This window comes from Artibeus jamaicensis, unplaced genomic scaffold, assembly GCF_021234435.1.
Source record: "Artibeus jamaicensis isolate MK-2021 breed Jamaican fruit bat unplaced genomic scaffold, CSHL_Jam_final contig_233, whole genome shotgun sequence".
Classification (NCBI taxonomy): Eukaryota; Metazoa; Chordata; class Mammalia; order Chiroptera; family Phyllostomidae; genus Artibeus; species Artibeus jamaicensis.
In genome coordinates, this window is record NW_026521486.1 from 38,977,007 (window position 1) to 38,997,375 (window position 20,369).

The window sequence follows — 20,369 nt, forward strand, 5'->3', positions numbered from 1 at the left end:
ACTAAAGTGGCTGTTTTAAGAGCATAATATTTAGCTGCTGGGTCTGTATTAGAAATGAATGAAGGTGAAGCCAACATAATGATCTAGTTCAGGGTTATGATTCAATTTTCACTTTATCACTTAATATTGCCTGACTTTGGGAAATCACTCAACTTTATCTTTTCACCACTTGTAATTTGGGGATAATAGTTTTTACCTCAGAGAGTTGTTGGGATTGGAGAGAATGCGTGTGTCATTCTCCTTGGTGCATGGTCTCAAGAACTGTTAACTCTTGTTATTTGAAAAAATATTTATTGTAGGGTATTATTGATACTGTGTTTAGGAAACTTGATGCAGTTTTTCTCATTGAACAATCCATAGAGTAGACCTACTGGGGCAAGAAACAATGCTACCTAGAGGCTTCCTGGGTGCATGCGTCAGTATTGATCTTGTGATAAACTGGACACAGAAAGCTCAGACCAAGGCAACGAATCTTTAGCAATCATTTTCCTCAGGTGGAAACAAGCTTGTTGAGTATGGAGTGAACCAGGACAAGGTAGGGAAGAGGAAGAGGGAGGAAGAGAGGGGGCGGAAGCTGGCGCTTTGGGGCGCATCTGGCAGGCTTTGGAAGCAGAGCATTTGGGAGCAGGAGGCTGGGGCAGAATGCTGAGAGATCAGACTAGAAGGATGCCCCAGCCTGGAGCCCTTTAGTTACCGTTTGCTTTTCTTTGAGGGAAGGCGTGGCATTCAGACCATTTGTAGAGCTCAGAATCCTGTGGCAGGGGCGCCCACCCAAGCAAAACGCTCTGGGAGGAACTCCCGCCCTGCAGGGAGCCCAGCTGGGCAGGCGGGGCAGGGCGGAGGCTCCTTCCCAGCTCCCGTCCTGCCTAGTCCTCCTCCTCGGCCTCCACCCAGCGCGCCCCCGGTGCAGTCGGTGGGGGCCCTGCGCGCCCCTGGTGGGACTCCTCAGGATGTTTCCTTCGGATCCTTCTCTCCTCCCCTTGTGCTGACTCCACCCGCCTCCCCGCCCCCGGCTGGGTCCGGCCTGGAAGTCACGGGGGGAGTTGGCCCGGGACTGCATCATTCTGCACTTGCTGCAGCGCAGCCAGAGGGAGCAGGTGGAGCAGGCGAGAGGAGAGCCCCAGCGTGCAGGGTTGGGGAGACTGCAGTGACGCTGCCTGGGAGACATGGCGGCCGGCGCCTCTGAATAAGCAGAATACCGAGCCCCTCGCTGCCCCGGCCCCCGCAGCCAGGGCCATGCCACATGGCCGCTGACCGCACGCAGGGGCCGGCCCAGAGGACACAAGCTGCGGCTGCCGCCTAGTCCCTGATCCTCGCCCCTGCATTCCTCATGTTGCATTTCACGTCAGTTTCTTGGGCAGGGTAGCCGCCGCCGCCAGAGGAACAGCCAGGACATCGCTCTGCTTGTTCATCCCGCCACACTTTGCTTTTCCATTTTTTTCCTTCCCTCCCCATTTCTTTCTCCTTTACCCCACCTGCTTTGCCTCCGGCTCCCGATCCTGTGACCCCCTCTGGCCTCCATCCACCGGGGCTATGGCCGCAGAAGAGGTATTGCAAACTGTGGACCATTATAAGGCTGAGATAGAGAGGCTGACCAAGGAGCTCACAGAGACCACCCACGAGAAGATCCAGGCTGCCGAGTACGGGCTGGTGGTCTTGGAAGAGAAGCTGACCCTCAAGCAGCAGTATGACGAGCTGGAGGCCGAGTATGACAGCCTCAAACAGGAGCTGGAGCAGCTGAAAGAGGTGAGTGGTTGGCCGTCACCTCTTTCCTCCTCGGCCCGGTGCCCCTACCCTCACCGCCCCCTCATCACTTAAAGAAGTCGAAAGGATGCTATGGAAAGGATTGTTTCTTCGTCTTAGAGCCCTTTGTTGATAAGAGAAGATTGAAAGAGTCTATTGTTTTCCCCACAAGAGAAAAATTGCCCAGGAAATGAATGTATAAACTGGAATTTGGGAGGCAATGACTGTGGGGGAGGGAGAATTATAAGAGTCTTCTAGTCTCAGCACTGGAAGGGGACATTCAACTGGGTTGGAATGTATTAATCAAACTTTACAAAACTGCTGTTATTGCAAACCCCGGTTTCGGTGATAATCCCACAGTCCACAAAGGCGATGAGTGGATGTGCGTCGAGGACACACAGTTTCAGGGTGTAGAATCTGGGGTACCTCAGCCTTCTACTGAATGTAACCACCCCTTGAGGAGAGAGGGGACTGTTAGAATTCCCCGCCAGTCCATTTGACAAGGGCTGGGCAATCTTCATTCTGCTTGGCGTAACTTATTCTTGTCTTTGGGCTACGGGAGAAAAACAGCTGTGCTGGTGATCCGGCTGCCTTCATTTCACCTGAGCGAGGCAGGCTGGGCCACGCTAAGTCTTGGAAGGTCACCCTGACCAGGGAAAATTTAACTCCCCTACAAATGGTCTGAAGAATGGTATGGATCAAATATGTAGGTAGACCTGCCTTTCAAATGAGGCTCTCCTGTTTGAAATGACTGTGTTTATAAAACTAGAGTATCATAAATAGACACTTGTCTCCTTTAGTCTTTTGGTATTTATTTGGGTTGTTTTAAAGACTGGCTAATGTACTGGAAGAAAATAATAAATAAGCTTTGATTTTGTATCAACACTCGTAAGAATATGCATGTTGTTGAAGGAACTCGGTCTATTTTATCCCACTCCTGAGGCACTATGGGTAGCAAGTAATGGTATAAATTGAAATGTACACACTGCATTTCTACATGGCAAGTCTTTTTATTTTTTTAGGTGCATATTGGCATTTTAAATGTTAATTATAATTTTGCATATAATATGTTTTTTAATAGTGTACTCAGTTTTTCTGGAGGGGCAACTTGTTTTGTGTTGTTTCAATTTAGAACATTTATGGCATAAACAACTTGCTTTTTAAATTTACTACATACTATTATAAGCATTTATACTTTCAGGTACATCTTATTTTTATTCTGGTGCCTAAGTGTCAAAAAATAAATATGTGGTAAAAATTCTACCTAGAAATCTGATTTTTGTGTATCAGGCTATACATTTCTAGTTCATGTTTTTATTTCCATGCACATGTCTGTTCTTAACAACAGCTGGACTTGGTATTTTCCAATTTAGATCAGGTTTTAGGCTGCTGTGTTTAAATTCAGTGATGCTAAACCTTGTAAAGTCAGGAAACAGGATGATGATTGTAATTCCCAGAGATGTTCTGATGTTGCCTTAAGTCCATCATCATTGTTTTGCCAAGACGAGGAAGTGCAAACCAAGCAGTGTAAGCCCTCATCTCCTTGATAAGGGAGGTAGACTTAATTTAATGAAATGGAGTATAACTGTTACCTTCTAGCTTGATTCAAACAACCCTTCTAGGTCTGTTTGTTTGTTTGTTTGTTTTTTTCTGTGTCATTTTATTGACCATGCAGAGTAGACCTTAAATGCAATTGTCTTTTGCCTTTTACTAGACCATGAGCTCTTAGGCAAGGAATTTGTCTGAGTTTACTTGCTTCCCAGCCTTTAATACAAGACCTAGCATAATAAGTGTGCAATAAATATTTTATGAAAGGATAAATTTATACTGGAAGAAAAGACCTTTATCAAGAATTCACTAGTCAATATTGGTTAGTGTCAGAGAAAGGCTAAGAAAATTAGGAAATAGAAAAAGTGACTAGTATTAAAAAACTACTTGTATTACTTTCTTCAGCAGTAGTGGGAAAGATGAGAAAACAGTCTTTTGTAGGAATAGTATAACTCTGGTTTCTTAATACAGAATAATGCAAATATCAATCACCATGTGTTTTTTTCTTTAAAACCTGGAGGCATGTTTTGTTCTATATTTAGCAGGAGGTTAATAAGAATTTATCAGGAGGGTTTTTACCAAGTGATACTTGTTTACATGTATATTTTAACTTTCACTTGGCATAAATGTTATTCAATTTTAGGCTCCTAATGACTGGTTTATACATTTATATAAAAGTATATTTCAGGGTAATAAAATAATTATTACACTTGATTATTTGATAGTGAAACCTGTTATTTTTATCCTTTAACCATAATGTATACTTTAGTTGGGAGTACTATTTAAAGGACCTAAATCAGTCTCAATAATATTATCTGTTTAACAAATAAATCCAAAACAATTGTGCAAACTAATGACGATAGCATATGGAAGTCATTTTTGAAAACCGTGCTTTGTGAGAGCTATGCTTTTTCAAAAGGACATTTTGTTCACTTCCAGTTACAGACAGCAAATGATGTTGTTGTGTTATGTCTGTAAAGCCAAGTATACAATAAATCTTTGGCTTATTTCTAGGCTCCTTCAACAATTATGATTTATTTAAAAATAATTGGACCAGTTTATGGGAATATCAACAGAAAAATACTGTATGAAGTCCAAGTTGGACATTAGTAATTTGCAGTGTAGCAACATGGTTCAGTCTTCACAGGTTGTTTTGGTTTTGAGTCAGCACCCAGCAGAGTTGCTGCCTTCCTCCCCAGGCCACTCATAGCTCTGACAGTAATGCAAGTGAGCAGTGTTGCCTGAAGATGTGCAACATCAAGAGGATGAAGTCAGTGACTTTTTTCCGTGTCTTTTCTCAGTCCAGATTGCTTCTTGGCCTAGCCTGACATTTAGGGCTCTGCCCTGTGTTTACACGAGTGCTGTAATTCTGTTCCCAAAAGAACACACTTCAAAGAAAAGTACTGAGGATCTGAAACAAGGATGGCTTCTGACATCATTGTGTTCTTCTTTTCATTATACTTGGGCATCTGGACAAAGCAACATGTTCACTGGAATTCTTGAGCATGGTTTGACTTCACAAATAACACTTGCTTTTCAATGACCTGAGGGGGGACCCTTGCCCAGTTATGTCCTGGCTGAGTTTATGTTTGGTGTGTGTGTAAACCAACACTGTCTGTCCCCAGGCCAAAATGGTATTTAAAGAAGAGTCATAATTCTAAGATAATTTGAAAACTAAAAATAAGCATGCATTAAAAGACCTGTAGAATGTAAATATAAGTTTTAAAAAGACTTAATAGGTAGTTGAAATTTTAAATGTAGTAAAGTTCAAAAAGATTCCCTAAGAGAGGAATGATGTGTTTCGGGTAGCGTTTTAGAAAATAGACCCGCGTGACAACTTCAGAGAAGTTTTGCAGTTAGGTTGCAGTGGACTGTGAACTCAGAATCTTCAACTCGTTTTTTGCTAATTGTCTCAATCCTCATACCAAGAGTAGGTACTGCCTACTAAAGAAGCACTTTTGAGCATTAAAAAGCTTCTCCTGGAGCCAACTTTATGTGTCTTCCCCCCCCCCCAGGGCGAGAGTGAAATCATTAAAAAAATAAAAACTTACTTTTAGAGATTGTCCTATTAGGGACCCAATGAAAGCCATTTAATTACCTGGCTACATCTTTAAAGAGCTAATTTTTTCCCCTCAGATGCTTAGAAAGATGTTAGCTCATTTTAGGTTTGTAAATTTCAATCATGAAGTCATATGCGGATAAAAAAACAATTTTTCTAATCTGAATAAATATAGAAGTTAATTTATTTACATAGGTTAGTATTTTTCTCTGCTATTGTTTTTATAGAAATATTTACATTATTCCCACTTATTATCAAATTAAGTAAAACATTTAAAATATATTAATATAAGCTTTGGGAAACTTGTAAATAACTTCAACAAATGTAATCACTTTCAATCATGTGTTTATTTTGATCCAGATTTTTCATGTGACTGACTTTAGAGAGAGAGAAAGAGGCATTGATTTGTTGTTCCACTTTATCCGTCCATACATTCATCTTTTGACTCCTGCATGTGCCCCAGCTGGGACTGAACCTACCACCTTTGTTGTGTGGTGACGATGCTCCCAGCCACCGACCCACTAGCCAGGGCCATTTCTGATTTTTATTTTAAGTCAACATTTCCTCTCTGGCAAAAAGTCATTTCTCAGGCTTTTGTAGGCTTTCATTGCATTTGTCGCATTTGCATAAACAGGGACAGCAGCCATGGTTTGAAGATTTTTTCAGGATTTCGTGCTTACAAACACTCTGCCCTATTGATCCCTTAAAATACACCTGTATTTTATGGATGTTGCATTCTACATTGAAAATAGGGTGTTTACTTGCCTGTTGAAATATATAATAAAGGACTTTATCATACACAAGGTTATACCTACAAATCTGGCTTTAAAGGACAGGAGGACATGCAGAGATGCATAGTCTTCCTATTAAATAATTCATCATGTTAAAGGAAAGGCATATGAAGTCAGGCCTCAGGAGATGACGGTGGGGAAATGGCAGTGGCCACGGTTTGTCTTGGAAATGAGGAAGCAGGAAAAGGAAGTGAAAGGAAACAGTAACTGTGTGTGGTGCCCTCCGTATTATCTCATTTAATCTTCAAAGTAACTCAGAGGCTTATTGCCCATTTTCACAGATAAGAAAATAATAAAGCACTGAACGATATACAAAGCTCCATTTGGGCGCCTCCATCTGCATGCCTTATGTCAAATTCTTGTCATACCTTTTTCCAAGGTAGATATCACTTGAATTATACAGAAGAGGAAAGTGCGCAGGTCTTAGGTTAAGGATTCTTCTCAAGGATATAAAGCCCCAGCGATGAAACCTGATTTTGGAAGAAGTCCACTTTTTAAAAAAGTTTTTATTTATGTATTTTTAGAGAGAGGGGAAGGGAGGGAGAAAGAGAGGGAGAGAAACATTGATCGGATCGGTTGCCTCTCACTTGCCTTCATCAGGGGACCTGACCTGCATCCGGGGCATGTTCCCTGAATGGGAATCAAACTGGTAACATTTCACTTTGCAGAACAACCCCCAATCCACAGAGCCACACCAGTCAGGTCAAGAAGCCCACTTTCGTATCTCCCTAGGGGTTGAAACATCTCAGTCACAGTGCAGTTGAGAAGGTCACGGTGTTCACAGAGTGTGGATGGGAGCGGTGCAGGGGCAGCAGGGATAGGAGGAATGGAAAAACCTAGGACTTGGAGGGTGGGACTCAGTGTTGAAAGTGGCTGGAAATGAAAAGTGAGGAAAGGAATAGAGTTGAGAATCTCAGGGTGAATAAGAATAGAGTTGAAAAGAGTTGAGTTGAGGAAAAAAAATAGAGTCCAGAGTTTTAGGATGGATAGAAGGCAGTTTCATTCACAAAAGAAGGTCCAGTAGCCTAGGACACTTTTAGAGAATAAACTTGATGGCCAAGATATGTGAGTCTTTATAATTCATGTTTTCTTTAGGGGGAGGCATAAGTTGCATGAGGAATTCAAACATTCAACTCTCAATAAAACAGATGAATAATAATCTGTGTAATAGGTTGCCCAAAGCTAATTTCCAGAATATGGAATAAATGAACAATTTAACTGCATTGTTGCTAACTAGTTCAGATTGCATTCTGAATTAGGAGATGTGCAATAATAAACAATGGGCAAAGAAGCTGGGTTGGCATAGTGAGGACTTCCAGGGCATCCTCAGAGGGAAACTAGCCCGCGCTGACTTCTCTGCCTGGAGGGGCTGGGAGCAACAGTGCATGCTCCTCACTGACTGGTACTTGAAATTTCATGGATGCTTTTTTGTCATAAGAGTTTAGTTGCTCTTTAAAAATTACAGTTGTTTGATTATGACAGTTTATGGCAATAACCCAAGTTTGGTGAAATCATGTGCAAGTTAATAGATTCCCTTTCTTCTCCCCTAAGTCTATCTGTATTGCTAATACTTTGGTGAGTAGTCTCTTATACTTGTTTTAAATGTTTTTAAACATGAATTCCTATGTAGCGTTTTTTATTGTTCTTGTTCCTTTGTTTTTGTAAAAGTGTGATCCAGCCATACACATTTCTGTGCAACCTGGTGTTTTTCGTTTCCTAGTATGTGCTTCTAAAATGCAGTCATTGCTAGGACAGGACTGTATTTTTAAGGCATCGATGTTTGAAGTGCGAAGAAAGCGGGTCCAGTTGGGGAAGAAAATCAGAGAGCCTCCGGCAGTGCGGGTGGTGGTGGAGGCGCAGGCGGGTGAACCGGGTTCTGCCTCCAGGATAGCGTGGGTGGTGGGTGACAGAGAACAGCTGCAGGTGTGTTTAAAAGAAACGGATGGGATTCGTCTGGTTGCCCCATAGCAGACCTGTGTGACAGTACCAAGGAAAAAGGTGGAAAGTTCTGTGGGTGAGTTAGCGGTGCATTTGGTTCCTTGTTTTCTTGGCTGGGAGTAGCCGTGTGCATCAGCTTGATAGGCGGCAGGTTTCCATGGCCGACAAGAGCGGCTCCTGCAGGGTGGCCACATCCTGTCCATACTGGGTCTTGGCGAGAAGCCAGGATGATTCAGGCGGTTTGGGCTCATTACATCATCCCATCTTCGCCCTGTGATGGTTGGTAGCTGGTTGGGATCTTATGCAGCATCTCAGATTCAGCATGTTATGCAGGGAGAAGAGGGTACGGGACAGGAAAATGTTCCACAGAAGTGTTCTTCCTTGTGGCAGTTGATAGCTTTTCCTCCTGGGGTTTAATTACTTTATAAAAGTAAGGGTTTGGAATAGATAATCTCTATGATTTCTGTCAGCTCTATATAAACTTCTGTGATGCTGTGTTTTAAAGTAACATAGTCTACTTACTTATCTACCTGTCCTTTACTTTTCAGATTTATTTTACTTTTTACAAAGTATAGATTACTTTTGCTTAATTGCGATGATTTCCACCTAGCCTTCAGGGATATGCATCAGCCATTTTCTGTATTTTTCCTCCTATGTGTTTCCGCTCTAGACACTCAACTCTAGCCAGGAAAATGCACCTTCTGCCTGTTTTTGTGCTTGTACTCTCCCCCTGCACAGTTTTCCCCCTAAAACAATCTATAGTTCTCCCCTCCTTTGAACACCTGGCCCAAACTCATTTTCCTTCTGGATTCACTTTACCTCTCAACTCAGGCCTATGTGGTTATAGAACTGATCCAATGAGTTACTTTTCATTGACATTTTTGTGCTGGCTACGTAGAGCAGAACAAGGCTCAGTGGGTTCCTGGGAGCCAAGTGTTGGATCGAAATAAAGAACTGACAGGTATAGTTTCCTAGGGCTAAAATGAAGCAGCCTTCCTTACAAAGTTGTGAGTTCCCTGTCACCAAAAAAAGTTTAAGGAGATTCTAGCCTGTCACTTGGAAGGAATACCGTCTTGGAGAGCTTATTCTTGAAAAGGGGTTTATATCAAATGATCTTGAAGATGCTCCTCCCAGTCTGAGTATTTTTGACCTTATTCCAGGTGTTTCAAGTAATTTCACGTTTCTGTTTTTTTTATAGTCCCTTCCCCCGCCACCAAATCAGTTGTTTCTAACATGGTTAAAGTTTTATTTTCATGCCTTAGGATTTCATAGTATTTAGGACTTTTGAACATTCAGAATGTTTTAAAAGTGTATTAGAGGTTTATCATCATTCTTTGTTTACATTTTGCTTGATTTTTAGGAGAAAAACTGATGTGTGAGAAAATTTGAGAGGACTACATCTATAACTTTTGGGAAATTTCAGTGAAGCTATACATTTTTATTATTTTTTTAAGATTTTATTTATTTATCTTTATAGGGGAAGAGGAGAGAGGGAAAGAAACATCAATGTACAGTTGCCTCTCGTGCATTCCCTGCTGGGAACTGGCCTGCAACCCAGGCATGTGCCCTGACTGGGAATCAAACGACCCTTCAGTTCTCAGGCCTGCGCCCAATCCCCTGAGCCACACCAGCCAGGCTGAAGCTATACATTTCTAAGCGATGTGGTTGCACTGGGCAGGGGAGTTTAGGACCTCCAGAATCTTTCTCTTTTCCCCTTTCTCTTTTTGATGCTTCCCAAAGATGAATGATTATTCTCAGAGACATTTTCATACCAGGAGACTGCAAACCCCACCCCCAACCCCCTCTGTTCACCTTCCGTCTGCAAATGGCGCAGACACATCAAGGACTCACTGGCCACCCTCTGCTGGGCGGGCAGCCTTTAGAGTCCTCAGCCCGCACCTGGTGGGCTGCGCTTGTTTTCTCTCTGCCCCCTCTTACAAATCCCGGGCCGGGGGTGTGGTCTCCAGGCACACCCCCATTGCCTGAGTCCCCTGTGCCACTTCTGCCTTCTCACGGCCGTTTATTGGCTGATTATTTCGTCCACCAAGGCACCTCATCTGGTGCGGGACCCTGCACTAGACCACAGCGCCCACCAGCCTGGGGTGCCCCATTCCGCTCCCCTAGCACCCTCATCTATAGCAGAATCTTTGTTTTTATACAAGTGTGCACCCATGATTATCTCATGTTTTTTCATTTACAGGCAGTGCAGTATCTTATAGTCTGCATTGTCAGTTTTTTAAAAAAGATTTTATTAGTTTATTTTTGAGAGAGGGGAAAGGAGGGAGAGGAACATCGATGTGTGAGAACAACAGCGATCAGCTGCCTCCTGCACACACCCCAGCTGGGGACGGGGCCTGCAGCCCAGGTTGTGCTCTGACCGGGAATCGAACCACGCAGGGCGACACTCAGCTGAGACATGGGGGTCAGGGCTTGTCAGTTCTTTATATTCCATACCAATGTGAGTTTTTCTTTTTTGTTTTAGATTGCCCATTGCTCCTCGTTCCGTTTCATTTATCCATTTAAAAGTTTGTATTTAGCGGCGACTGTGTGGGGCACTGTGCCACTTACTGGAGATACAGTGTTGAACCAGACAGACAGGAAGGAGCTGTCTGAACAGAGCTTACGTTGCAGACCTGGGGAGAGTCAGCAAGCACACATGTTCCTCAGACGTGAGAACTGGCACCGGTGAGGAGAGGAGACTGGCGGGGAAAGTGTGATCGGGGAAAGCGTGATCGGAAGAGCCTGCCCCAGGAGGTGACGTTTGAGCTGGGACCTAAATGATGAGAAGGAGCCGGTCTGGTGGAGATTGGGGGGAAGTAATTTTTTAAAAGAGGGACAAGTGCAAAGATCTTAGAACTCTGTTGTTAGGGGAAATGATGGGTCACCATGCCCGGTAAAAATAACCACTCATGTTTGAAAAATGACCATCTGTACAAAAGTATATTGTTGACTGGAGTTTTTGAATGAGGCTGCGTGTCTCAGCATTGGAGGGTTCGAGCAGAGCCTCCTTCCTTCACACGAGGTGGATCAGAAGCAGTGACTGTAGGATCACGGGGTGATTTAGAAAAATACTGCTGCCTGGACCCCACCCTGGGGGGACGGTTTAGTCAGAGCCATGAGGTGGAAGTATGTTAATGGGCCCCCCGCCCCCCCCCCCCCCCCCCCGGTCTCCTCACAGGTGCAGCCAGGGCTGAGAACCTCTTTCCTGGAAACTGCCAACTCTAGGAGTCACTCACTCTGGGGGGGGGGTGTCGAAGTATTTGTTCAGAAAAGCTGGGAGGTTATGAGCTAATATGTAAACATTAATTGCACAGTCTTTTTACTTCTCTATTTTCTGGAAATGAAGACACTGCCATGCCTTTCAGAAAACTAACAAAAGTCATCAAAAAACTGCATTAGACAGTTAAGATGTATGTTAAATTAGATTGTAATAATTTTCTATCCTCAGGGTTGTTTAAAGTTTCTTTTTAAAGTTAGTTGTCTCCTTTGTGGTGTCTGCTTTTTCTGTTCTGTTTACGGTTGCTTATTCCAACTTGACAAGTTTAGAAATACAATATTAAAAATGAATGGCTTTGATGAATTGATCTTCAACTTCTGGGGTAATGAATTTCTATTTTTTTTTGTTTTGGTTAAGCGTGCTTACCATTTAAAAACAGTTTATGGAGAAAAGGCACTACTCTAAAATGTAATATTGAACGAGTATGTTTCTATCTTTAAATTTAGAATTGAGAGTAAGAAACCTGTTTACATCTATGGCAAGTACAGAATAACAGTAGCAATTTCCTTAAGGATGTTTTGTTGCAGTTTGGCGTGGGTCTGTAATGGAAGGTTCGGAATGATGGGGCTTTGTTTTTCTTTTGTATACTGCAGACTAATGTGGAATCAAATGCCACTGCTGAGGAGCCCTTAGCCATCAAGTTTTGAAATTGAAATAAATTTATATTATAATGTAGACACGCCTTGTTGATACGCCTCTTGACTGCTATTTCCTAGATGGTTTTAGGAGACTTTTTGAAGTTGACTTTGGTGTGAGGTAACTTGATGGAGACACAGGATGAGTTTAGTCTTGTACATGACTTCTTTTGTTGAGCTGAAGATACTATCATCTTGCAGGTTATCTCTTTGGTATACACAGCCATTCTGCCCCCCCCCCCACCCGCCTCCCCCCATAACTTTAAGTCACAGTCTGGCCTTCTTTCTGCAAATGCTGGTAATGCACACAGAGCCTTTACACTCAAAACCTCAAGAAAATGTAACTAGGAAGGAAAAGCAACACTTAGGAAAAAAACGTAATATAATGTATTTGAAAACCAATTATAAATACCTTTTGAATTATGAAAACCAGTTGTAAGTACCGATTGATTCTTTGAATTATTTTTTTAAATTGATAAGATTCTTAATTAGTGTTAACTATTCAGAATTAACTGATTTAATAATCTGGTTCTAATGATCTACACAATAAGCAGATTTCCTTTTTGTTAATGTTTCAAAATAATTTAGAACTAGAACCTTTTCTTCAAAGAGTTCTCAGGTCTGAGTCCTTTATCTTAATCATTGTAGTTATTTCCAATCAAATTTTAGGTGGTTTTTTTTTTTCATTTTAGTAAAATAAATAATATACCTTTGCAAATCACATTGAAGTGTTTAGAATAATGTGAGCTATTATCGGCTAAAATTTAGAACAGACCCTCAAAACAACATTTTAGACAATGGTCACAGTAAGACATGTCAGGAAAAGACAAAAATAACTAAAGACCAATGAGATTTCAGTCATCACCAATCAATTCCAAGTGAAAAAATTTTAAGTCGCATTTTAATTTGTGATGCTAATGTGATTAGAAATTAGGGAAGTGGACACCAAGGTGAATTCTGTGAGCAGACAGGTCATTGCATAAAGCTAAATGATGGTTCATTCATTCTTTTCTTCAATATGTTTAGGGCTTCCTATGTGTTAGGCCCAGATCTGGGTGCTGGGAATGCAACAGAGAACAAACTCAACAGAAATCTTGATGTTCATGAAGCTCACATTCTGTATGGGTGGGGGATACAGGGGGGTAAGAAGGAGAGACAATAAATAGACTGAATGAGTAAAATAGAATGTTAGATGGTCCTAAATGGGAGAGGGAGATGGCCTATGAAGTGGGGAAAGGTTGCTGTTTTCAATAGAGTGGTCAGTGAAAGCTTCCTTTAGAGCAGGGGTGTCAAACTCATTTTCACCAGAGGCTACATCAGCCTTGCAGTTGCCTTCAAAGGGTGGAATAAGGCTGATGTGGTCTCTGGTGAAAATGAGTTTGATACCCTTGCTTTAGAGGGATGGTAAAGAGGCTGCTTGGCCAGAGGGGATTCCTTGAGGGGGTGAATGGAAAATGAAGTCAGAGAGGGGAGGGGGCGTCAAATAATGAAATAACTTATAGGTTGTTACCAGAACTTTGGCTTTTGCTCTGAACAAGGTGGAAAACTTCCGGAAGATTTTGAGTAAAGGAATCACGGTATTCTATACTTTTTTCCCCACATTGAGATAACCTGTATGAGGTCTGTGCAGAAAAAGTCCAGCCATTGTTAATATAATGAGAACGGTTTGCATGACATTGATGTAACCTGGCAGCCAAGGAGCGTGGACTAGAATGCACATGTGTGAACAATGATGGCTTCATTGTACTAGTCAGTGGTAGACGCCAATGAGTGAGCACGTGTACTGTGTGGCCATCACATTCAAAAGACTCAGTATGTAGAGCAACAAATCTGCATCAAAATTTCCTTTTGAGCTTGAACATTTTGCCACAGAAGCTATTTGGATGATTCAGAAGGCTGTAGCTATGGGCAACTGGTAACTAGCAGCTTCATCACGACAATGCCCCTGCTAATGCATCACATCTCATGCAGTTTTTTGGTGAAACATCACATCACCTTGGTGACTCAGCCCCCCTACATCCCAGATTTGGCGTCCTGTGACTTCCGGCTTTTCCCAAAATTAAAATCTTCCTTTGAAAGGGGAGAGGTGTCAAACAGTCTTCGAGATTCAGGAAATATGACAGGGCAGCTGATGGTTTTTGGGAGAATTGTGTGAGGTCCCAAGGTGCCTACTTTGGAGGGGACTGAGGTGTCATTGTCCTATGTACAGTGTTTCTTGTATCTTTGTTAGTAAATGTCTCTATTTTTCATATTACATAGTTGGATACCGTCTGGACAGACCTTGAATGTCAGACTTCCTTTTCCTAGTTTGTGGCTTGTATTTTTACTCCGAGGTGACCTTTAATGAAGAGAATTTAATAATTTTAATTTAGTTAATTTATCACTCTTAATGTTTTGTTTTTAAATTTTTATTTATTTATTTTTAGAGAGGGTAAGGGAGAGAGAAAGTGAGGGAGAGAAACATCAATGTGTAGTTGCCTCTTAACGTGCCCCACAGAGGGGACCCAGCCCATGGCCCAGGCATTCTCCCCGACTGAGAATCTAACTGGTGACGCTTTGCTTTGTAGACCTGTGCTCAGTCCACTGAGCTATACTGGCCAGGGCTTAATGTTATGTTTATAGATTGTGTTTTTTTATTCTTATTTAAGAAATCTTTTCACACTATGTCATAAAAATATTCACCTATCTTATTTTTTGAATATCTTATAGTTTGCCATTTGTATTTAAATCTTTAATTCTCCCTGGAGTTGATTTTTGTGACAATCATTTGAGATAACTCACTACCTTCGGGCCAGCCTGGAGTTGATTTTTGTGTTTGATGTGGGATGGATATCTAATTTAATTTTGTCCATAATTTTCACCATAATTTTCTTCCTCTAAGGGGGAAAAAGGGACAGGAGAAGTCTTATTTTTAATATTTTTAAACGAGATGCCTTATTGTTGAACTTCTCCATTTTGTCAGTGTTGTAAAGAGAAAAAAGTTAGATGTGCTGACTTGAAAATATAAACTATAAAAATAATCTTTAGTGTCTGCATTGTCATAAATCAGGTTTCTGGGTAGGTATGGGTTTATTTCTGGACCACTGTGTTTCATGACTCATCTCATTCCTGTGTAAATGCCCTGTTGTCTTACTGTTATAGCTTTACAGTGTGGCTTTGATGATGGCATACCTCTCCCTAGCTTTTTCTTCTTTAGGAGTCTTACTTTGTTCCCACTGGTTCTTTGCTTTGGTATGCTTCCAACATTCACAAGAAAGCATTAAGTGAATCTGTGTAGATCATTGTTTATTTCCATCTCCTTAATAAGCATGAAAGAGGGGGATGCTGAGTCCTCTGACTGTGGTTGCCCTAGACCTTGTGTGCCTTTGAATAAGCTAAGGAGGCAAGTTGCAACAAGGGAACTGAGTTGTCAGCAGTTGGACCAACTGAAGATGATGTGCAGGTAATTAATAAACGTTTAAAAATGCTCAATCTTAGTAGCTAGTGAATGCAAATTAATAATACTGACTAGTTTTCACTTTTTAAAAAAATATTTTATTTATTTATTTTTAGAGAGAGGGGAAGGGAAAGAGAAACAGTGGGAGAGAAACATCCATGTGTGGTTGCCTCTCGTGAGTCCCTTGCTAAGAACTGGCCTGCAACCCAGGCATGTGCCCTGACTGGGAACCGAACCACAATACTCTGGTTTGCAGGCCGGTGCTCAATCCACTGAGCTACGCCAGCCAGGGCACTACTGACTAGTTTTCACTTAAATCAATTTACAAAATTTTAAAATATTGCTAATAGACAATGTTGGAAAGTTTGTGGAAATGTGAGCATTCTCATGCATTTTTTGGTGGGAGTGTGGATTGCTCTGAGCTTTAGAATGTGATCTGTATTAAGATATAAAATGCACACAGTGCTCTGGACCCAAAATTTCACACAAATTGTAGGCAATTGTACACCTGGTCCCCAATGTCTCCTGTCATAGAGAAGCACTGTTTGGCGTTTAATATCTAGTCTGGACCCTATCTAGGCATAGATTATATATGTCTGGAACATAAGAATCAAATTATGCTCATTCTTCTTTAACATATCTTAACAGACATCTATATGCTTAAATAATGCTTCTGTACATTTAAATAAAGTAATATTGTAAAATCTAGCTACACATCCCCACTTGTCACTTCTCACTTAGCGCATTTCTTAGACCTGATTTGAACTTTTGATTTAGCACTCTCAAAGTGTGGTTTAAAAAAATATGTTTTAACCTTGGCTGGTGTGGCTCAGTGGATTGAGTGCCAGCCTGCGAATCAAAGGGTCATCGGTTCAACTCCCAGTCAGGGCACATGCCTGGGCTACGGTCCAGGTCCCTGGTAGGAGATGTGTGAGAGGCAACCACACATTGATGTTTCTCTCCCTCACTTTCTCCCTCCCTTCCACTCTCCTTAAGAATTAAAAAAAAAATTAAAAAATTTGTTTTATTTTCATTCTTTTTGGTTTTGAAGATAGTTTGTGAGCATTTTTGTAAAATGCGATGCATTGTTCTGGTGGGTTCAGGAGTGGCTCCTCCCACAGTGAAGGAACCACCATATCAGCCAGGAGAGGTTGCACATTTACTCTCAGGGTTACAAAAATGCTGTGCTCATCCAAGAGCTTCTTTCCCATTTTGTGAAAGACTTAGGTGGTGACTTGGGACATATTAATTTACCCTACGTCTCAGCACTATGTAAAAATAAAAGTTATAGAATCTAACTCTAGGAGTGAGACTTCATTGCCAGGAGGAAAATTTGGCACAGGAAACAAATAACTAGTGTGGGGGATAAAAAACCAAACTTTTCCTCCCACCCTCTAAATTCTGTGGCTGGGCCAATAATCAAATTAACAGACAGATTAACAGGGAAATAATCAAATTCATCCATGTGCACAGGGAATTCCCATAAGCATGAAAATTCCAAAGACAGTGAGGCAAAGTTGGGGATATATGTCATTTTGGACAAAGGAGAAAGGGGGCAGGGGTGTAGGGTCTGACATTCAAAGGAAGTGGGCCATTCACAGGTCGTTGAGAAAGAGTGGAAAATACAGAGCAGGGGAAGTTTCGCCAGGTAACCCAGAAACAATGAGACACGGCGGGTATCCAGTAAACATCCCCTGCTAGATGGCTTCCTACCCATCTACTGAACTAGCAGGCTGATTCAGATTAGTCTGGTAAGAGGAACATCCTAAAATTTCCTTCCTGGAATAGACCTTTCCCTCTGAATCTTCCACGCAGGAAGTCAGGAGGTTCAAAGGTTCTCTCTGTCTTTTGTTTCTCCAGCTTAAAATCAACATTCCAAAAGTCAGCTTTAGGGTGGCAGAACTTTGAGCCCCTCCACTGGATGTGATGAAGTTACATGATCCTGTACGTTAATACGAAGGTTTTTTATTTCTAATATTAAATTAAAAAGTTATCTTAGACATTTATTCATTTCACAGATGGTTGTCGGACACCTGCTATGTCTCAGGCATTGTTGGGTCCTGGGGCTACAAAGTTCTCGCCCTTAGGGGGTTGACATACCACAACAAATAATTTTGCATAGCGATGTGTGCTAGAATGTAAACAAAGCAGCGAGAAGCCTGTCCGGAATGCTAGTAGGGCAGGCTGATTTGGAAATGAGGGCTTTTCAAAGGAGATGACATCCCAAGTGGTGAGGAGGAGCAACTGGGAAAAGATTTCAGTGTGTTGGGTTGAAAGTAATGGCAAATGGGAAGACCTTGAGATGTGAATGAGCTTGGACTTCATCCAAATGGCCAGGATATTACTGGCATTAGGGTGCAGCGATCCTTTGCAGTGCGGAACTGTGCTGAGGGACTGAGGGCCCCTTGCAGGAACTTTAGCATCCCTGGCTCTACCCACTAAATGGTGGTGGTGGCCCACTCCTAAGTCATGGGGATAACAAAACACTCTCACTGTACCACGTGGTGACTGTAGTTAACAATCCTGTATGGCTTATTTGAAAGTTGCTAAGAGGGTAGACTTCTTTTTTAAGTTTCTTTTTAAAAAAGATTTTACTTATTTATTTTTAGAGAAGGGGGAGGGAGAGAGAAAGAAAGACAAACATTGATGTGTGGTTGCCTCTTGCATGCCCCCCAACTGGAGACCTGGCCCACAACCCAGGCTTGTGCCCTGACTGGGAATCAAACCAGCGACCCTTTGGTTTGCAGGCTGGCACCCGATCCACTGAATCACACCAGCCAGGGTAAGAGAGTAGATCTTAAAAGATGTTACCACAAGAAAAAAATTCTGCAACCATGTGTGGTGATGAATGTTAACTAAACTTATGGTAATCATTTTGCAGTGTATACATATATTAAATCATTGTTTCTACACTTAAATCTGATATATGTCAATTACATTTCAATTTTTAAAAAAGACAAGAATACTCTCATATTCCGCACACTCGCTCTCCCTCCTGGGGGTAATACCACCCTCAGCAAAGGGAGCAGGAGGGGATGGCGGAGAGGAGGATGGAGACGTGGACAGTGACCACCAGGCCCTTGAGCCCTGATAAAAAGTCTGTATTTTATTTTAAGCATAATGGGCAGCCACTGGAGTGATGTGATCTGATAAATGTTTTAAAAGGATCACTCCGGCAGTTCTTTGCAGACTGGAAGGAGTGAGCTAGGTTGGGAGGCTGTTGGCAGTAGTTCCAGTGTTAGATGAGGTGGCTGGCACTGGGGGAGAATCTAACAGAAGTGGGAAATGATCTGATTTAGGATATGTGTGAAAGGATCATAATTATTGGAATTTGAGAGCAAAGGAGTGGGAGAATCAGGATGGTTCCTAGATTTCTCTATAAGGAGCTAAGAAAAAATGTAAAGTCATGCTAAGAAGACAAGAAAATGAAGAGATAAAATAGTTCACAGTTGAAGGAATAAAATAATATTTCACAGTTAAAGTTAGGAGAGTAAATATTCCATATTTTTACTTGAATTTAATTCTATGGATCCCAAATTTGATGCTTTGTTTAAAAAGAATTTAAAAGTGTGCCTGCCGAAAGCATTTAATAGTTGGAAAGCATCCATGCTTTGACAGAAAAACAAGCATCATCCTATAGTTATGCTCTATGATGTCATTTACTGGACATAAGTTGGCTACGTTTCATGATACACATTGAAATTATAGCCATATTTCTTAATTTCCTATTACAAAGCTAAAATGTTAAGTCATTTTCTTCCTATGAAATCAAACAAACTAGCCATATATATACTCAATATTCTACGAAGCCACCCCATCTGGTTACTAAAATGGATGTCAGTATTTTTTAACTGAATTTCTTGGGGTGACATTGTTTAATAAAATCATATAGATTTTATTATACAATTCTATCATACATCATCTGTGTATTTATTATATTGTGTCTTCACCACCCGAAGTCAACTCTCCTTCTATCACCATTTGTCTTTCCTTTACCCTCTTCTATCTCTACCCAACCCCCTTTCCCTCTGATAAACACCATCCCGTTTTCTGTGTCTTTGAGGGTTTTTTCCTTTAATCCCTTCACCTTTTTAACCTAGCGCCTCCCCCAACTCCCATCCCCTCTGACAGCTATTTGTCCGACTTCTGTATCGATGAGTCTGTTTCTCTTTTGTTTGTTAGTTCATTTTGTTCATTAGATCCCACATATAAATGAAATCATATGGTACTTGTTTTTCTCTAACTGGCTTATTCCACTTAGCATAGTACTGTCCATGTCCATGCATACTGTCACAAAAGGTAAGATTTCCTTCTTTTTTTACAGCCAAGTAGTATTCCATTGTGTAAGTGTACCACAGCTTTTTTATCTATCATCTACTGATTGGGCTGTTTCAGAATCTTGGCTGTTGTAAATGATGCTTCATTGAACATAGGGGTGCTTAGATTCTTTCGAATTAGTGTTTCAGCTTTTTTCAGACATATTTCCAGAAGTGAAATTGGTAGGTCATAGGCAGTTCAATTTTTAATTTTTTTAGGTAACCCCATACTCTTTTCCACAGTAGTTGCACTAATCTGCATTTCCACCACTAGGGTTCCATTTTCTCCACATTCTTGCCAGTACTTTTTGTTTGTTGATGAATTGATAATACCCATATTGACAGGTGGGAGGTGATATTGTGTTGTGCTTTTAATTTACATTTTTCTGATGATTAGTGATGTTGAGCATCTTTTCATATGTCTATTGTCTATCTGTATGTCCTCTTTGGAGAAGTGTCTGTTCAGATCCTTTTGTCAATTTTTTACTGGATTGTTTGGTTTTGAGTCACGTAAGTCTTTATAAATTTTGGATAGTAGCCACTTATTAGATATATCATTGGCAAATATGTTCAACAATTCAGTGGGTTGTCTTTTCATTTTGTTGATGTTTTCTTTTTTTAGCGAT

General features: G+C 41.3%; 1 protein-coding gene across 7 annotated transcripts in view; it reads left to right on the forward strand.

Annotated features, from left to right (window-relative positions):
• The first annotated feature begins 1,016 nt into the window (after positions 1–1,016).
• The window catches only part of BICD1 (BICD cargo adaptor 1), a 177,962-nt gene continuing 158,609 nt past the window's right edge, over positions 1,017–20,369 (forward strand). For all 7 annotated transcript variants that reach the window (XM_053662006.1, XM_037139736.2, XM_053662007.1 and 4 more), the window contains exon 1: positions 1,017–1,746. In XM_053662006.1, coding sequence (XP_053517981.1) covers positions 1,534–1,746 — 213 coding nt within the window. In that variant the 5' untranslated portion in view covers positions 1,017–1,533. The remainder of the gene's footprint in view (positions 1,747–20,369) is intronic.